Genomic DNA, 17,500 nt, shown 5'->3' on the forward strand with positions numbered 1-17,500 from the left:
TGTGTCTGAAGTCGAAGAGAAACTGTTGTGTATGAACTGTTCAGTTCACTGCAGGTAACTCTCAGGTTACAGGTGTGTGTGTGTGTGTGTGTGTGTGTGTGTGTGTGTGTATAAACAGTCATCAGTGTGTGTTGTGTGATGAGAGGCTGACAGGAAGGGTGTGTGTCGCTGATGTCTTTCATCTGGAAACACTGGATTTAGGAAGAGGAAACTGCAAACACTCATTTCTATCCGTCGATGCTCTTTGATGTTCCGACTGCAGCAACAAATATGACTCCAAAGAGCAGATTTACACTCACTCCTGATCTGATGCTGAAAGAACAGTAAGACAAATGTAAACGGGAAGCTCGTGTCGTTGTTTCCTAACAAACAAATCAGTGATCGCTTTCCATCACGCCGTGTTTCGTGTTCCATCGTTTAACAAACTCAAGGAATCAAATGTTTTATACTCGCGAGAAACGACGCGGCGTGTTCGGTCATGTCTCGTTACCTGACGTCCTGTCACACACCTGGAGGGGCGGAGCTTCGGCAGAGTAAAGCCAGGTAAAGCTTCAGCGTTTCATCCTGCTGCCTCAGACGGGAGGAAACACTGCAGCAGCATCTGAAGGTGAGACAAAGACATCACTGCATCTCATTTCATATTTTATATATACTGTATATATACACACATATACACACACACACACACACACTGTGGTTTGTATATTATATGTATATAGTGTGTAGCTGTAGGTCATGTTTGTATATTAGGTAGATTTGTTATAAGCTTCTGTTTACAGCTTTCAGTCGTCGTTTATTGTCGGTTTTTATTAATGTTATATTTAATCAACTTAACGATCAATCAGTGGGGAAAAGAACATTTACTTACTGCACTTGAGTACAATTCTGAGATACTTGTACTGTATTGTATATATTGTATCCTGTATTTTAATTTTTCAGTTACTTTATACTTCCACTAAATCTCAGAGGAACAATTGTACTTTTTTTTTAACTCCACTACATTTATCCGACAGCTTTAGTTACTTTGAACATTTGTACTGTTAAAACAAAATATATAATAATAATTATGCATTATTAAACTACTATACTAGTAGTACAAAGTCATTAAAATGAGCTCCACTTTTACCAGCTGGACCATTAAAGTAATAAACATTAATGCATCAATACTTATAATCCACTTATTATTCTGAAATAGTACATTCTGCAGTATGAGTAATTTTATTTTTTTACTTCTAAAATTTTAAATGCAGGGCTTTTACTTGTAACAGAGTATTTCCACTCTGTATTTCCACACAAGTACTTTTAAGTAAAACACTGTTCTCATTTATGAATAAATAACAAAATAAGTTAGTGTTTTTTAATACATTTATACATGAATACATTGTGTACATTTGGTCTTGACTGTACAAACTCAAAGTCCACATATCAGCTTTCAACCACAGCTCACAGTCTTCAGCTGTGTCGTTATTAGAACACTGAATGTCGACATAGTGACGACTTACAGAATTAGCTGGTGAGCTACTGTAGCTGGAGAGCTAGCCGCTAACATGCTAGCTAGCTGGGAAGGTGCTATTCTTCCATTTACTCCTCATGACATTTAATTCTCTGGATTTCTCATTGTTTCATTCAGTCTGCATGCTAGTTAGCTCAGTGGCTAACATTACAACAAGTCCCTAAACTGTATAGTGACACACAGCTGTGTCAGTACGATGACTTCCTGTCTGCTAACTGTGTGAAACCAGTTTAAACTCGGACAGAGGAGCTTCAATAAAAGTGGATGTTAGCTAATGAGCTACGATAGCTTCCTACAGCTGACAGGATATAACTAGAAAAGGTGCACTCGGTAGAGGGAAGATCTCCACCACTTGTGTCTTCAACAACGATTGATTGATTTAATACAACCAACAATTTGTCATTAAACACACAAAAACAAGCGGCGATGTATGCAGGCAATCGGCTCGAAGTTGTTTTATTAGACAATTCTTTCAATCTTGCCAAAAACAAAATTAAACTCACCTCAAGGTGTCTGCCAGCGCACTCAGCAGCGTGTGTACTGGTACTTCTGTTAGCCGTTAGCCAAACACACCGTCCAAAACAATAAGAAATATGTTTCTGCCACTCCGTTTCTCTGGCTGGGGGTCGGCGATGCACTCAGCAGTCAGTATAAAACGGGTAATAAAAGGTGTTTTGAGAAAGTGGGAGTCACCGCGACCACGAGAGGTCTTTAAGCATGCAGCCATAACTGGGCACCCAAAATATTATGCAGTTTGCTGCAGCAGAATTAGAGATTAGCCGTGGACGGACACAGAGGTGCACACTCATTGCACGATGCACGAAAAAAAAGCGCAGACCTTCACCAGGACCGTTTCAGTGTCGAGAAACACTCGACGCTGAAACAGAAAGCTGATGCTAATTACATCTGCACACATTTTGATGCTAAGCTTCTATGATTTCTTCTGTTCTTATTCAACCGTTGCTCAGAGAGGATCTTTGTCTCTTCATCGTGCAGCATTTTGATCTCTTTGTACTAAAATACATAACATCTATTAGTTTAGAAGATTTCCTACAAGCTAAAAGCATCAACGACCATTCAGAAATACAGTAGCAGTCCTCTCAGACATCTGAGGGGACACAATCATCTTTGTGGCAGGAGATTACAACCTTTACAGCAGTGTAAATATTCATATATAGTATATATTTACACTGCTGCTTCTCTCATGTCTGTTTGTGTCTCTGCAGGTCAGCAGGATGAAGCTTCACTGAGGTCCGTGTCCGTGTTCACAGGTCTGTGTTTACTGTTCTGTGTTTACTGGTCTGTGTTTACTGGTCTGTGTTCACTGTTCTGTGTTCACTGGTCTGTGTTTACTGTTCTGTGTTTACTGGTCTGTGTTTACTGGTCTGTGGTGTGTTTATAGGTCTGTGGTGTGTTTACTGGTCTGTGGTGTGTTTACTGGTCTGTGGTGTGTTTACAGGTCTGTGGTGTGTTTACTGGTCTGTGTTTATAGGTCTGTGGTGTGTTCACAGGTCTGTGGTGTGTTTACTGGTCTGTGGTGTGTTTACTGGTCTGTGTTTACAGGTCTGTGTTTACTGTTCTGTGTTTACTGGTCTGTGTTTACTGGTCTGTGTTTACTGTTCTGTGTTTACTGGTCTGTGTTTACTGTTCTGTGTTTACTGGTCTGTGTTTACTGGTCTGTGTTTACTGTTCTGTGTTCACAGGTCTGTGTTCACAGGTCTGTGTTTACTGGTCTGTGTTTACTGGTCTGTGTTTACTGGTCTGTGTTTACTGGTCTGTGGTGTGTTTACTGGTCTGTGGTGTGTTTACAGGTCTGTGGTGTGTTTACTGGTCTGTGGTGTGTTTACTGGTCTGCGGTGTGTTTATAGGTCTGCGGTGTGTTTACTGGTCTGCGGTGTGTTTATAGGTCTGTGGTCTGTTTACTGGTCTGTGGTGTGTTTACAGGTCTGCAGTGTGTTTATAGGTCTGTGGTCTGTTTACTGGTCTGCGGTGTGTTTACTGGTCTGCGGTGTGTTTACTGGTCTGCGGTGTGTTTACTGGTCTGCGGTGTGTTTACTGGTCTGTGGTGTGTTTACAGGTCTGTGGTGTGTTTACTGGTCCGTGGTGTGTTTACAGGTCTGTGGTGTGTTTACTGGTCCGTGGTGTGTTTACAGGTCTGTGGTGTGTTTACTGGTCCGTGGTGTGTTTACAGGTCTGTGGTGTGTTTACTGGTCTGTTGTGTGTTTACTGGTCTGTTTATAGGTCAGTGGTGTGTTTACAGGTCAGTGGTGTGTTTACAGGTCTGTGGTGTGTTTACAGGTCTGTGGTGTGTTTACAGGTCTGTGGTCGGTGCAGGTCACATGATGAGCTCCACCTTCTCTCCATCATCTTACCTGAGCTTCGGTGTGTCTCCCCCTGCTGGTCACCGTGAGGACCGCGGCGTCTCTCAGCGCTCTCTGTCCGGCTCCGTCCCCTTCCTCCTCTACCCCTCCGGCATGGACCCTCTGAGGGGCCCCTACCTGGCCCCCTTTCACCACCACCACCACCACCACGGACACTTCAGCGTCTACGAGTGTCCCTTTGAGCCGGCGTTCATCCAGAAGCGAAACGAGCGCGAGCGGCAGCGGGTGCGGTGCGTGAACCAGGGCTACGCCAAACTGAGGGACCACCTGCCGGGTCAGAGCGCCGACAAGCGCCTCAGCAAGGTGGAGACGCTGAGGGCCGCCATCAGGTACATCAAATACCTGCAGGGCCTGGTGGAGCTGGAGGAGGACCGGACTGTGGAGGAGAGTCTGACGAAGAACTGAGACCAACTCCTTCAACTTCCTGTTTGACTTGAACTGAGGCAGAAACACCTGAAGACAAGTCATGAACGCTCATTAGGACCACTAGCTATTACAACAATAGATGCATGAGAGACATGTATGTGTTTTCATTAACGGTAGAGTCCGATGAACTGGAGGACAGAACAAACAGTTCTGGGACTGAAAGAAGTCATTAAAACGAGAGTTGAATATAAAAAAGAGCCACTTACTTTTTCTATGCACTCGTTTCCAGAGCTTTCACTTGTGGAAGTTTGAAATATTCTCTTCATCCATGTCGTGTCCATAAATGACAAATACATTATTTACATGCAGCGTGTGAGCTGATAGGACTTAGTCAACCTTTTATTAATGTCAGATATTAAGGATCAGCAGCAGAATTCTCTCGTTGTGCTCCACTTTAAGCTCTGAAAATGTCAATAATTCTGCTTTCATAATTTTATTATTTTCCTCTTTCACCAAGTAACTTCAGTCCTCATCATAAATATCAAATGTTCTTCATTTAAAACAATGTTAACCCTTTTAAATGTTTCTCTACACTAGTTTAGTTTAAATGAAAATAAAGGGTTATGTCATTTATCAAGTGCTCAATACTACAGCAGCCCCTAGTGGAAACCAGGAGAACTGCATGTTTAAACCACTGGAAAATAGTGAAAAATACAATTTAGAGAACCTGATACAATAGATTTAATGCTGTAACAGCCGTGGGATCAAACACCGTGTCTCAAATATATATAATATACAGGTATTCAGTCAGCATTAGACGCATTAAAATGATCACCTCAGTTCTTACAGGTCATCCTCAGGGGAACACGAATGACCCACCACATTCATGATCACAATGCATGAAGGAGATGTTGAGATGCCGCTGCTCAGAGGAGAACCCGGTGAGACACGTCTCTCCTGCAGCTCCCCCTGCTGGACGCACTACAGCCTCACATCTGTCAGGAACATCGAACATCTGCAACATTTTAGAACCATTTCATCTGTAAACTGAGCGCCGGAGAGAAAATGTAGAAGGAGGGGGGGGGGGGGGGAAGAAGGAAGGAAGGAGCCGGTGTGTGTGATCATTAAATATTGATTTAATATTCAAATCGGTCGTATTGAGTTGTGAGGAAACGATGATGCAGGACGAGTTACCACACAAAGCATTAGAAAAATAAAAAGCTTTTCTTATGACTAAAATAAACACCAAAAGATTCCTCCTGTCGTCTCCACCTGCGCCTCCTTTAAAAGCTTAAATTAAAACGTTCCTCCTGATTATTAAATATTAGTCACGACAACGTCAGCCGACAGAAGACAAACACCAAACATCTGTCAGACCATCCTGGTGTCTACATGTTTCTTTATATATAGATTTATATATATATATATTAGTGCAACATAACACACAACTTAACTCCTGACTCAGCATTAATGAACTCAAACCTTTAAATCTACGACGAGTTGAACCGTCGCTGTTTTTAGATAAAAGGAGATCATGAAAATAAACTTTTTTTTGGGGGGGGGGGGGGTTTCCAGTTTCAGGTCACATCATGTAAATAAAAAATATTTATGTTTATTTGCAATACGAACATTTCCTACCGATGCAGCTTCACAATAAAAGCATTCAACTGGACTTAATATGAAGGAGCCACAGGAAATGCAAATGGGGATCAGAAACCCTTCTTGAGTTACTTCTACGTTCTTATTGTTGTTATTAATACAAGTTCCCCAAAAAATAGATTTTCTTTGCTTTTAGCAGAACTGAACATCTGGGCAGATCAATTATAACAGTGCATTGTTCTCCCTTTATATGGATGAATGAATGAATGAATGAATGAATGAATGAATGGATGAATGAATGGATGGATGAATGGACTACGTTTAAATTATAATATCAAATCAACACTACAGCCAACATTCGTGGTGTTAGTTCTGAATTCAAATGATTAAAAGCTTCAGCTGTCTTATGAATTAACACTTCTTCTTCAGGTGTGAAGGAACGTTGAACACCAGACATGAACATACTGACTAGAGGAAGAACACCAATGATCATCAGTGGTTAGTAGGAGGAGCTTTCTCCACATTAATACCATCGATTCACGCAAAAAATGATCAGATTCCAACACTTCAGTCGTCCTCCCGTCACTCAACTCACTCACTCACTCACTCACTCACTCACTCACTCACTCTTTAAATCTTTGGCTTTTAAAAAAAAGGTTCAAGCTAGAAGCGCATAAAGAAACACCTGAATCGTCCTCAGACCGGTTTCATCCGGTTCTTCTGTGAAGACGAACGCGTCCACAAGGACGTCATCGACTGAACACCGGAGACACAGGAAGAAGCTGCTGATCAACAATAAAACAATTTAACAAAAGTAAAGTTTCAGGTGGAGCTGAAATCAATTAATCAATTAGTGGATCCAGTCTGATGATCGGTTACTCCAGTTTCAACAGTCTCAAATATACATTAATATATATATATATATATATATATATATATATATATATATATAAAAATAATATATATCTTAGACTTTCTTCCGGTGTCGAACAGAACAAGACTGGACTATTTTCTGACGATAAATGAGTGGATTAGTTTATCGGATAATGGAATCATTTAAGTCGATACGTTGTTTCATTTGATGGATTTTTGGGCGTCTGAAGAGTTCAATAATATTTGACATAAATTCTGTGATTTAACCGTCGGCACCAAAACTGAAAATGTAAACCTGGACGATTACGCAAACAGAACAGCTGCAGATATTTTTAGACGTCTCTCCGTCTCCAGAAATAAAAAAAATTAAAAAAAGGAGGACGCTGTCCAACCGGAACACAGAGACGACTTCTCTACCAACAGTGAAGCGTTCAGGACACCAGCCGGTATTTTACTAAAGCAGTCGGTCATGAAGACGCTTTGAGTCGTGTTCAGGTCCAGAGACGAAGCTGCAGAAACAAAACAGAGAAGAAGAAGAAGTCAGTCAGGAGTCCAGCAGCTCTCAGTCCGTCCACATGTCCTCTGTGTCTCTATAGTGTCTCACTGCTCAACAAGTGCAGCTTTTCATTTCCTCAGGAGGACAGGGATTGACCTGCAAGGTCCCAGGACGTAGAGTACGAATCAATTGTCTTCATCCAGGATGTAGAAGACAGATTGAGCTCAGGCATCAAGAACAGAGAGGACAGATCGACCCTCAGTTGTCCAGAACGTAGAGGACAGATGGGATTCATTGTCCTCTGGCATCCAGGATGTAGTGGACAAATCAACTGTCCTCAGATCGATGGTCCTGAGGCGTCCAGGACGTAGAAGACAGACTGATGGTCCTCAGGCGTGGAGAACAGGTCGATGGTCCTCAGGCGTAGAGGACAGACGGATGGTCCTCAGGCGTCCTGGGCGTAGAGGACGGAGACAGGCGGCGGTACACCAGGTGTCGGTGCTGTGGCTGCAGACAGAAGTTGATGCTCTGCTCCACCTCCTGGCAGCGCCTCATGAACCGGCAGCGGTCCCGGGCCAGCTCCTCCCAGGGACCCCGTCTGTCCTCCTCCTCCTCCTCCTCACCACAGCTGGCGAAGAACTCCTCCACATCGTCACAGAAGCGGACCTGAAACAAGAAGAAGAGTCCCGTTTGAAATCTAATGAATCGAATAAGTCAATGAATATTTTAATTTAAACCAAATTAATTAGAAGCAGAGACAGATAGAGACAGATAGAGAGAGAGACAGAGAGACACAGAAAGAGACAGAGAGAGAGACACACAGAAAGAGACAGAGAAAGAGACAGAGACACAGAGAGAGAGACAGAGAGAGAGAGAGAGAGAGAGAGAGAGAGACAGAAATAGAGAGACAGACAGAAATAGAGAGACAGACAGAAATAGAGAGAGAGACAGACAGAAATAGAGAGAGACAGACAGAAATAGAGAGAGACAGACGGGTTGAGTTTCAGGTCCAGGATTATTAAATGAGCTGGAAGGAAATAAAACGATCTCACTGTTCAAATTTACTTTTCTGACTTTGAAATTTCACAACCAAGTATTTCAACATCCGTGCTCATTAGCAAGGTTCAGTACAGATATACAAAATAACTCCTTGTTTTATGATTATTGTTCATTTAGTTTATTATAGTTAATTTACTCAGTTTGCAGCATTTCATTGAATTCGTATTGTGAATAAAACAAACTGACCTTCTTGGTCGTGCTGCAGCTCCGTGAGGTGGAGCAGCCGGAGGAGGTGGAGGGTTCAGAGAAGCCACTGTCCAGCCTCTCCTCAGCCTCCTCCTTCCTGTACTCGGGCGGAGACGCCGGGTTATGGCGGAGGAGGCCGGGAGGAGTCTGGGAGGCCTCCTTCTTTGCCCCGGCGGTCCTGGTCCTGGACCCCGCCTCCTCGACGGGCCTTTGAGTCCTGAGCGTTGCCTGGAAGTTCAGCGGGCTGTAAGGGTCCGAGGAGCAGCTGAAGGAGCTCAACAGGCGGAGGCTTTCAGCTTCGTCCACCTCGCTGGCGGAGGTGGAGTCGTCCCAGAAGTCGCTGCCGGACGGAGGGGAGGAGGAGGTGAGGGCGGAGGGAGGGAGAGAGGGAGGGGAGGAGGCCGGGGTGGACTGGGCGGAGGACGGAGGCGTGGAGGTGGGGATGGGGATGGTCCTGGGCGGGGAGGAGGTGACGGTGTGCAGCTGGGCGGTGAAGTTACGGGGGTTGTACGGGTCCACACTTTGGCACAGAGAGCTCCACAGGCGCTCCGCCTCAGAGTCCACATCACTGTCTTCATCGTCCTCTTCGTCGTCATCCTCTTCGTCGTCGTCGGTCGAGTCGGACTCATCAGACGAGCCCTCGCTGTCAAAGCCAGCGTCATCGTCATCGCTGGACTCCCCGTCTGATTGGCTGCTGTCCTCGTCCTCGTCGTCACTGCAGGGGCAGCCCATGATGAAGGCGATGGCCTTGTTTTGGCACTGGGGGTTGGTGAGCGCCGTGGCTTCCGCGGACTCTTCTTCCTTTTCTTCCTCCTCCTCCTCCTCCTCCTCCTCCTCTTCCTCAGAGGTCTCTTCCTCCATTTCCGTCTTAACGGCGGCACTAATTTCAGCCGAGTCGGCCTCTTCCTCCTCCTCCTCCTCCAGCTGCTGCTGCTCCTCACTCGGGGCTTTCGCCGCGCTCAGGTGACAAACCTGGAAATGTTCCTCCTCCAGACTGGAGTAACCATTGTCCTGATCCGGTGTCAGAGGTGCCGCCTCACTGCAGGCGGCGGCAGCTCCTGAACAGCTCAGGTGGTGGTCACCGACGCTGGACCCCTCTGTGTTGTGGACTGTTTGAAGGCCTCCATTGTTGACCTCTTTGAGGTCGGTCGGTCCAGCGTTTTCTCCCAGCGTCCAGCCCCCAAACGGATCGCTTGTTGTTTCGGGTGCTTTTGTTTTGCTGCCCTCCTCGCCCACCCAGAAGCTGCCCCACCACGTCCTGCTTTTACCCCCACCTGGGGGCTTTATTTCCTGAGGTGACACCGAGCTCAACAGCACGTGGCTGAAAAAAGTCCTGATAGAAGAAGACAAGTATCCAATCTGGGTTTGCTGGCACAGATTTAAGTCCATTTCCTCTGAGGTTTGAATCCCCATTTCCTGCAGAGAATCAGCGGTCAACCACGGTAACGCGCCGCCGCCTCTCGGCTCCAGGCGACCGGCTCCTCCGTCGTGCTGACACCGCAGGTATGTCAGGTGAGGAGCCGGCGTGAGCGGCATCATGTCGTCCAGCTGTCTTAAAAACTCTCTTTCCTCGTCAACAAAGCTGGTTTTCAAACCCCCACTGAGCCACCCGGATCCCGTTTCAGACCGGTTCGGGGTTCGCGGTCTACCGGGGAGATATCGTTGCAGAAATGCCATCGCGGGCCTAGACAGCAGGCCGATCCACGAGCTTTCCTGTCCGTCCAACCCGGGAGAGGCGACTCCACGCCCGGCCGGGGAGGACGAACTCTGCCCGCCGGATAAATGTCCCTCACCGCTCATATTTCTCAACATTTTTTTCTTCAAAAATATAAATTATGTGACGTCAACGTACCTGAGAAAACAAGGTACCTCAGGCGGCAGTAATGTGACAGCTGTCAAACTATCGGAGGCGTGTAGCGGCTCCAGCCCGGGTCAACAGGAGCAGTTATTATCCATGTATGATACAAGTGAAGAGTTGTTTTTTAGTGAAACATTGTTTGTTTTTACACTGACTGGCACACGTACCGACCTCCGCAGCGAGAGGGAACCCAGGGAACATCGTCTGTGACACCGGCGCGCTCCGCGGCGTTAACGCTCGTCTGAGAGTGGTGGTTGGACTTCTTTCTGGTGGAGAATTTCGTGACAGAAAACAGGGTGGAGGAGTCCCGGTGTGACGATGACAGAAGAGCCATTTTGGTTTTGGTTTTGAAATCTGCTTTTTAATCTCCGTGAAGAAGGCGATGGGCGGTGCTGGAGAGGAGGTCTGCCGGGGCGATGCTAGCAGGTTAGCTTCAGCGGGACAAAGCTAACTTAGCTTTAGCGGTTAGCTTGAACCGGGAGTAGCGTTAAATTCGAAATATACTGTCAGAAAACCACAATTTGTTGGCTTCGTTATCCAGTTCAGACTGTTGTTTTCTTTTATCTGCTTCCGGTGTTAATATAATAATATCCACGGTTTTTTTTCCCCGAATAAAAGAGTGATTTATAACCGCCGTGTCGCTTCTTCCGTGTGTCCGTCTCTTCGCTCCGGTGAGAGATTTCATCAGAAATTTAAGGGACCGTCAACAAATGCTCGTCCTTTCTTTAAGACACCAGGGAGTGTCGCGGTGTTACTGGTCCGACGTGCTGCTGCTGCTGCTGGTTACATAACATAAGAGGGTCCAAGGTCTTCACTGCTGCCACGTGTTTTATCAGCTGTGAGCCTCCCACGCAGATGGTCCCTTATCTGGACCGCAGCTCCGCCACCAGCAGCAGGTCGGTGGGCACCGGAAGTAGAAATTATAGCTTTTTTTTTTTTTTAAATGGAAAAATTAAGGATATCACATTTAACATTTCATTTTTAACTATTTGTATTTCTGATGAAATGACAAAAATCACTAGAATTACCTGTGCAGGTGACAAAACATGTGTTCATTCAAAAATTAACAATTTGCCAGAAAGTTAGAGTTAAGTACAAAAAAAAGTTAAAAATAAAATAAAAATATCAATGTTTCCACCTGCTGTTTGTTCATTTTTTATCCACCTGTACAGCAACGTTAAGATACTCCAGTTCTAGTATCCTCTGCAAAATGTACCGAAAGTAAATATGTATTGTTTAAATCTAGTATAAAAAGGAGAAAAAGGGAGGATGAGGAGGACAGCATGAAGAAAAAGGGAGGAGGAAAATGGGAAGAAGGAACGAAGCAGGATGGAGGAGGAAGAAGAGGAGGTGGAAGGGACAAAGAAGAAGGGAGCAGGACAAGGGAGGAGGGTGTAAAAAGAGGTGGTAGGGAGGAGGAATAAGGAAGGAAGGAGGGGGGAGGAAGAAGAGGGGGAAAGGAGGAGGAAGCGGTGAGAAGGGCCAAAGAAGATGGGAGGAGTTAAGGAGGTAGAGGAAGGAAGGAGGAGACAGAAGCGGTTGTTCAGATACAGGGAGAGAGGAAAAAAAATCAACTTTTTTTCTTCAATTCAAGTTTATTTTGTAGTGCAAATAATACAAAACATGTTCAGAATAAAATTAATACACATTAATCATAAAGAGCTTCTAAAATCAGACTACGCTGCCGTGGAAAAAAACCTAAATCACATTTTATTAAGTTGAGTCTGTACAGTACTTAAGATCAGTTCACTGTGAACTTACATTCTGCTCCTGTCTCCTGTGTCTGTCTCCTCAGTGTGTCTCCTGTCTCCTCAGTGTGTCGCCACCTTCACTGCACTTCACTCTAGTCACCATGTCAACAGCTTTACCAAACTATTTTTAAAAAAAACGGCCTTTTTAAAACAGAGAGTCAACGATTTAAACCACTTCACATCAAATCCACTTTTCTCTTTTTTTAAAATGTATTAATAATTCATCTGCAGATTATAATCTAGATTTATCAGTTAATTGTTTGGTCAATAAAATGTCAAAGCAGGACATCAGACAGACTCTGATGTGATCCATTTAAGAAGAACTACAGGAGAGCGTCGGGGTCAAAAATATAAAGAAAGCTCATATCTGTACAGGACGAGTATCACCAGAGGGACTTCTGGACGTCTCAGGGACGTCAACGGTAACTCGCCACATGCACTGTGTCCTTTCAAAATAAAACCTCCCGGCTTCACAGAGTGCTGTTGATGTTGACTTGACTAATGATGTCAAAAGGAAAAGAGGTCAAATAAACAATCTACGCAGGAAATCAAAAGAAATCCAGAGGAAAAATAAAGTGGAACTTTTAGTTGAAAACCTTCGGACACGAATCAAGATCACAGAAGAACCTTCCGGGTGATCAGGATCCAAAAAAACGAGTCAGAGTCTCTCTCTCTCTCTCTCTCTCTCTCTCTCTCTCTCTCTCTCTCTCTCTCTCTCTCTCTCTCTCAAAATCAAATCATCCTCACTATAAAAATATCCTGTTAGCAACATTGAGGCTAAAGCTCTGCATGTACAGACACAACGTTTGAACGTCTCCACCGCTGAAGCCCAGCGAAGGTTCTTCATCTTCAGGACACTAAAAGCTGCAAAAAAAACAAAAAAAAACAAACACGGAATGTTCTCTGGAATATTCTGTAAAAGCAGCTCGAAGGACGTCCTGGAAAAGAAGAACGACTCGACCGCGAACGATTTCTCTGGTGAGATTCAGTATTTCACCATTTCTGCAGAAATCAAACAGTTGAAGTTAAAGACAATTAAAAACAACGTGTGAAATGTGAGCCAACTTCTGAACAGTCGTCCCTTTTGTTTCTGCTGATAGACGCCTCAATATCCCAGCATGCACCTGTGTGTGTGTGTGTGTGTGTGTGTGTGTGTGTGTGTGTGTGTGTGTGTGTGAGAAACTAAATCTTTCAATTGTAATTATCATCATTATATTAATCTTTAACTTCTCATCCGTTTCTGTTAAACCATAAGAAACAGAAGAACTAGTGAGTTAGTTTCACTTTTAAGTGACTTCATTGTTCACCTTGTTTGTAATCACATCAGACATTTTTTAAAGTAAAAAAAAAAAAAGGACCCAATCATGAAAATAAATCAAATCATTATTTTCAATAAAAGTCCAGATTTTGTCTTTAAAACAAACCAAACGTACTAAAAATGACGTTAGTGAAGTTAAACTGCTGCTTTAACCTTAAACTCCCTCTCACACAGAGGGAGGGTCAGCCACACGGCTTTTACTTTGAAAGGACTTTCCTTTTGTTTTCTTCTTCTTCTCTCCTTTTTTTTTTTTAAATGCGTCAGTGGGCGGAGTCTGAGCCGGCGGCGCCCAGCTGGTGCCAGTCCACCCAGTGCTGACCCGGGACCAGCGTCTTCAGAGGGATGAAGGTCTCTCCCAGCAGGGTGTTCTCCCAGAAAGCCCCGTCGCCGAGGACCCGTAGGTGGATCACCCTCTGGTCCAGGTCCCCCCGAGGGATCCGCTCGTACACCAGCTGGAGGGTCGGGATGGGAGCGAGAGGAACACACTGAAATACGTTTCTCCATTCATTCATTGTAAACATAAACAAACATGGCCGCTGTCGAGGTGAACGATCCTCATCTGTACTTCCTGTCTGGTTACCATCTCGTTGTAGGTCGGGTTACAGGTGCGCCGCGCCGCCTTGGTCTTCCTCTTGCTGGTCTTCTGCGGGTCCGGGAGGAGGTAGAGCTTCACGTAGGGGTCCGGGTCTGTGCCGTCCTGCAGGGGCTGCTGCACGCACACACACACACACACACACACACACACACACACACACACACACACACACACACACACACACACACACACACACACACACACACACAATTAATGCAACAGCCAATCAAAGCACCAGAGTAAGAAAACATGACTTTGAGCAGCTGATTGTTATAATAAAAAATAGAAAAGAATAATAAAAAACAGCTGTGTGTCACCAGACGGTTAACTAGCAACACGTCTGAATGAACACACACACACACACACACACACACTCAGACTGACCAGGCCTCGTATGTGCATCACCATGATGAAGAGCTTGTCGTTCTTGTAGGAGATCGACAGTTTGACTTCGCCGAGCTCTTTGCCTGCAGCTGGAGACCAAGTGAGCTCTGCCACACACACACACACACACACACACACACACACACACACACACACACACACACACACACACACACACACACAGGAGTTAAATTGCGACATACTCATTAATGCAGCGGGAACATTAACCTGATATAACAGAGAAACATGTTGCTGCAGGACTGTTACTCATAGTGGAGTATTTTCACAGCGTGGTATTAGTACTATTAGTACTTCTACTGCAGTAAAGGATCTGAATACTTCTTCCACAACCGGTATTTACCGACGCAGAGAAAACATGAACTCCGTCAGGATCATCTTATCCCCCACTGTAACCAGAGACCGTGTGTGTGTGTGTGTGTGTGTGTGTGTGTGTGTGTGTGTGTGTGTGTGTGTGTGTGTGTGTGTGTGTGTGTGTGTGTGTGTGTGGACCAGTTGAACTTCAGCTGGTTGGACCCTCATGAGTCACAGCCACAGGGCAGTAATCTCATGCTGCATCTACACTGGATCCATCTCACAGGCGGGTCTCGGGTCGTCGGTACCTGCTGGTTTGGAGGCCGTCGGTCCCGGTCTCTCGTCTCGGGGCAGCGGGTGGAAGAAGGTGTAGACGAGGTCGCACTGCAACACACAACTCATGTTGAAAGTTCTCCTCAGGAAGGCTCCGGACCCTCCAGACCCTCTACGCCACATCCTCCCTGTTCAGTGGACTACAGCTACCTCACTACTTCACTACTTCACTACTTCACTACCTCACTACCCCACGACTTCACGACTTCACGACTTCACTACTTCACTACTTCACTACTTCATTACTTCATTACTTCATTACTTCACTACCTCACTACCCCACTACCCCACGACTTCACTTCTTCACTACTTCACTACCTCACTACTTCACTACTCCACTACTCCATTACCTCACTACTTCACTACTTCACTACCTCACTACCCCACGACTTCACGACTTCACGACTTCACTACTTCACGACTTCACTACTTCACTACTTCACTACTTCATTACTTCATTACTTCACTACCCCACTACCCCACGACTTCACTTCTTCACTACTTCACTACCTCACTACTTCACTACTCCACTACTCCATTACCTCACTACTTCACTACTTCACTACTTCACTACTTCACTACCCCACTACCCCACGACTTCACTACCTCACTACCTCACGACTTCACTTCTTCACTACTTCACTACTCCACTACTCCATTACTTCATTACCTCACTACTTCACTACCTCACTCCTTCACTACCTCACTACTTCACTACCTCACTACTTCACTACTTCATTACTTCACTACTTCACTACCTCACTGCCTCACTGCCTCACTGCTTCACTGCTTCACTACTTCACTACTTCACTACTTCACTACCTCACTACTTCACTACTTCATTACTTCACTACTTCACTACCTCACTACTTCATTACTTCACTACTTCACTACTTCAGTACTTCACTACTTCACTACTTCACTACTTCAGTACTTCACTACTTCATTACTTCATTACTTCACTACCCCACTACTTCACTACTTCATTACTTCACTACCTCACTACCTCACTACTTCATTACTTCACTACTTCACTACTTCATTACTTCAGTACTTCAGTACTTCACTACTTCAGTACTTCAGTACTTCAGTACTTCACTACTTCATTACTTCACTACCCCACTACTTCACTACTTCATTACTTCACTACCTCACTACCTCACTACTTCACTACTTCACTACTTCACTACCTCACTACTTCACTACCTCATTACTTCAGTACTTCAGTACTTCACTACTTCAGTACTTCAGTACTTCACTACTTCATTACTTCACTACCCCACTACTTCACTACTTCATTACTTCACTACCTCACTACCTCACTACTTCATTACTTCACTACTTCACTACCTCACTACTTCACTACCTCACTCCTTCACTACTTCACTACCTCACTACTTCACTACCTCACTACCTCACTACTTCATTACTTCACTACTTCACTACTTCATTACTTCACTACCTCACTACCTCATTACTTCACTACTTCACTACTTCACTACTTCACTACTTCACTACTTCACTACTTCATTACTTCATTACCTCACTACTTCATTACTTCACTACTTCACTACCTCACTACTTCATTACTTCACTACTTCACTACTTCACTACTTCACTACTTCACTACTTCTGTTAGTTTATTACTCGTCAGTTAAAGATCATGAAACTGCTTCTGTCAGCGTTTAGTGAGGTCACAACAAAGGAGGAAGTTGTGACGAATAAAGTGAATATTTAAACAACCCGTCTGAAGACTGAAGGTCGACGCCACGACAGCTTTAATGCAAATATAATAAAAAGTATCAGAACTCTGTAGTTAGTTCTGAGTGTGTGAGACAAGACGGAGAAGGAAACGCCTTCGACTGCCAAGTTTCTAAAACTGGAAAGACCTGATACCACACACACACACACACACACACACACACACACACACACACACACACACACACACACCCCGTGTTTCCTCTCAGTCAGAGCATTTCTCAGAAACTGCTGAGTGAAAATGAAACTTAAGATATGAGCAGAAGGAACGAGACATCTGAGACAACACGAAGAAACATATATATATATATATATATATATATATATATATACACATACATATACATACATATAGTCAGGCACGTGCACAGATAGACCCCTAGTGGTGCTCAAGCACCTGCCCTTTTGCCCTGAATGAGAAAAGTGCCCCTTCTACTGGAGCCCAACTTTTTCTTCATTCATCAGTATTTAAGAATAAAAATTACTCTCTCTGTCATCAATTCCCCCCAAATGTGTTTTGATATCTGACGGGGCATTTATTTGAGTTCTTGTGAGAATTTCGCCCCGACATGCTCCGCGGTGCTCACAAGCCCCCCCCCCCCCCTCTCCCCCCCCTCCCTCCCTCCTCCTCCACTTAGTGCTCCTGCAGTGCTGAGCTCCAGGCCAAACGGGTGCAGCCTACTTCTTCTCTGACCCGCAGCGTCAGACAAACAGG

General features: G+C 44.8%; 2 protein-coding genes across 4 annotated transcripts in view; both read right to left on the minus strand.

Moving 5' to 3' along the window:
- Positions 1–5,376: 5,376 nt before the first annotated feature.
- LOC137880662 (protein phosphatase 1 regulatory subunit 15B) lies at positions 5,377–11,092 on the minus strand. 2 transcript variants are annotated; one of them, XR_011103819.1, is made up of 3 exons: positions 8,474–11,092; positions 7,385–7,894; positions 5,377–7,241 (listed from the first exon to the last, which is right to left on the minus strand). XR_011103819.1 is itself a non-coding variant. In XM_068722156.1 (2 exons), exons 1-2 carry the CDS (start codon positions 10,283–10,285, stop codon positions 7,646–7,648), a joined length of 2,061 nt encoding a protein of 686 aa, XP_068578257.1. In that variant the 5' UTR covers positions 10,286–11,092; the 3' UTR covers positions 5,377–7,645. The 2 variants fall into 2 exon arrangements, 1 of the variants encoding a protein (XP_068578257.1); XM_068722156.1 differs by having other exon boundaries at positions 5,377–7,894.
- An 827-nt stretch (positions 11,093–11,919) lies between these two features.
- pik3c2b (phosphatidylinositol-4-phosphate 3-kinase, catalytic subunit type 2 beta) overlaps positions 11,920–17,500 on the minus strand; it is a 25,367-nt gene continuing 19,786 nt past the window's right edge. The window contains exons 30-33 of one of the 2 annotated variants that reach the window (XM_068722034.1): positions 15,000–15,075; positions 14,380–14,486; positions 13,981–14,106; positions 11,920–13,852 (exon numbers count right to left, since the gene is read on the minus strand). In XM_068722034.1, the coding sequence (XP_068578135.1) occupies positions 13,661–13,852; positions 13,981–14,106; positions 14,380–14,486; positions 15,000–15,075 (501 nt within the window). In that variant the 3' untranslated portion in view covers positions 11,920–13,660. Of the gene's footprint in view, positions 13,853–13,980; positions 14,110–14,379; positions 14,487–14,999; positions 15,076–17,500 lie in introns of both variants that reach the window. The other variant, XM_068722033.1, reaches the window with a different exon arrangement.

Source organism: Cebidichthys violaceus, unplaced genomic scaffold, assembly GCF_023349555.1.
Source record: "Cebidichthys violaceus isolate CVI_PGR_0920_01 unplaced genomic scaffold, fCebVio1.0.p SCAF_29, whole genome shotgun sequence".
NCBI lineage: Eukaryota > Metazoa > Chordata > Actinopteri > Perciformes > Stichaeidae > Cebidichthys > Cebidichthys violaceus.

Coding starts and splice junctions, on each gene's coding strand:
- LOC137880662 (XM_068722156.1), bottom strand. CDS start 10,285: ATGTTGAGAAATATGAGCGGTGAGGGACATTTATCCGGCGGGCAGAGT. Junction 7,895..8,473: donor GCTGCAGCACGACCAAGAAG/GTCAGTTTGTTT, acceptor TTCTTGTTTCAG/GTCCGCTTCTGTGACGATGT.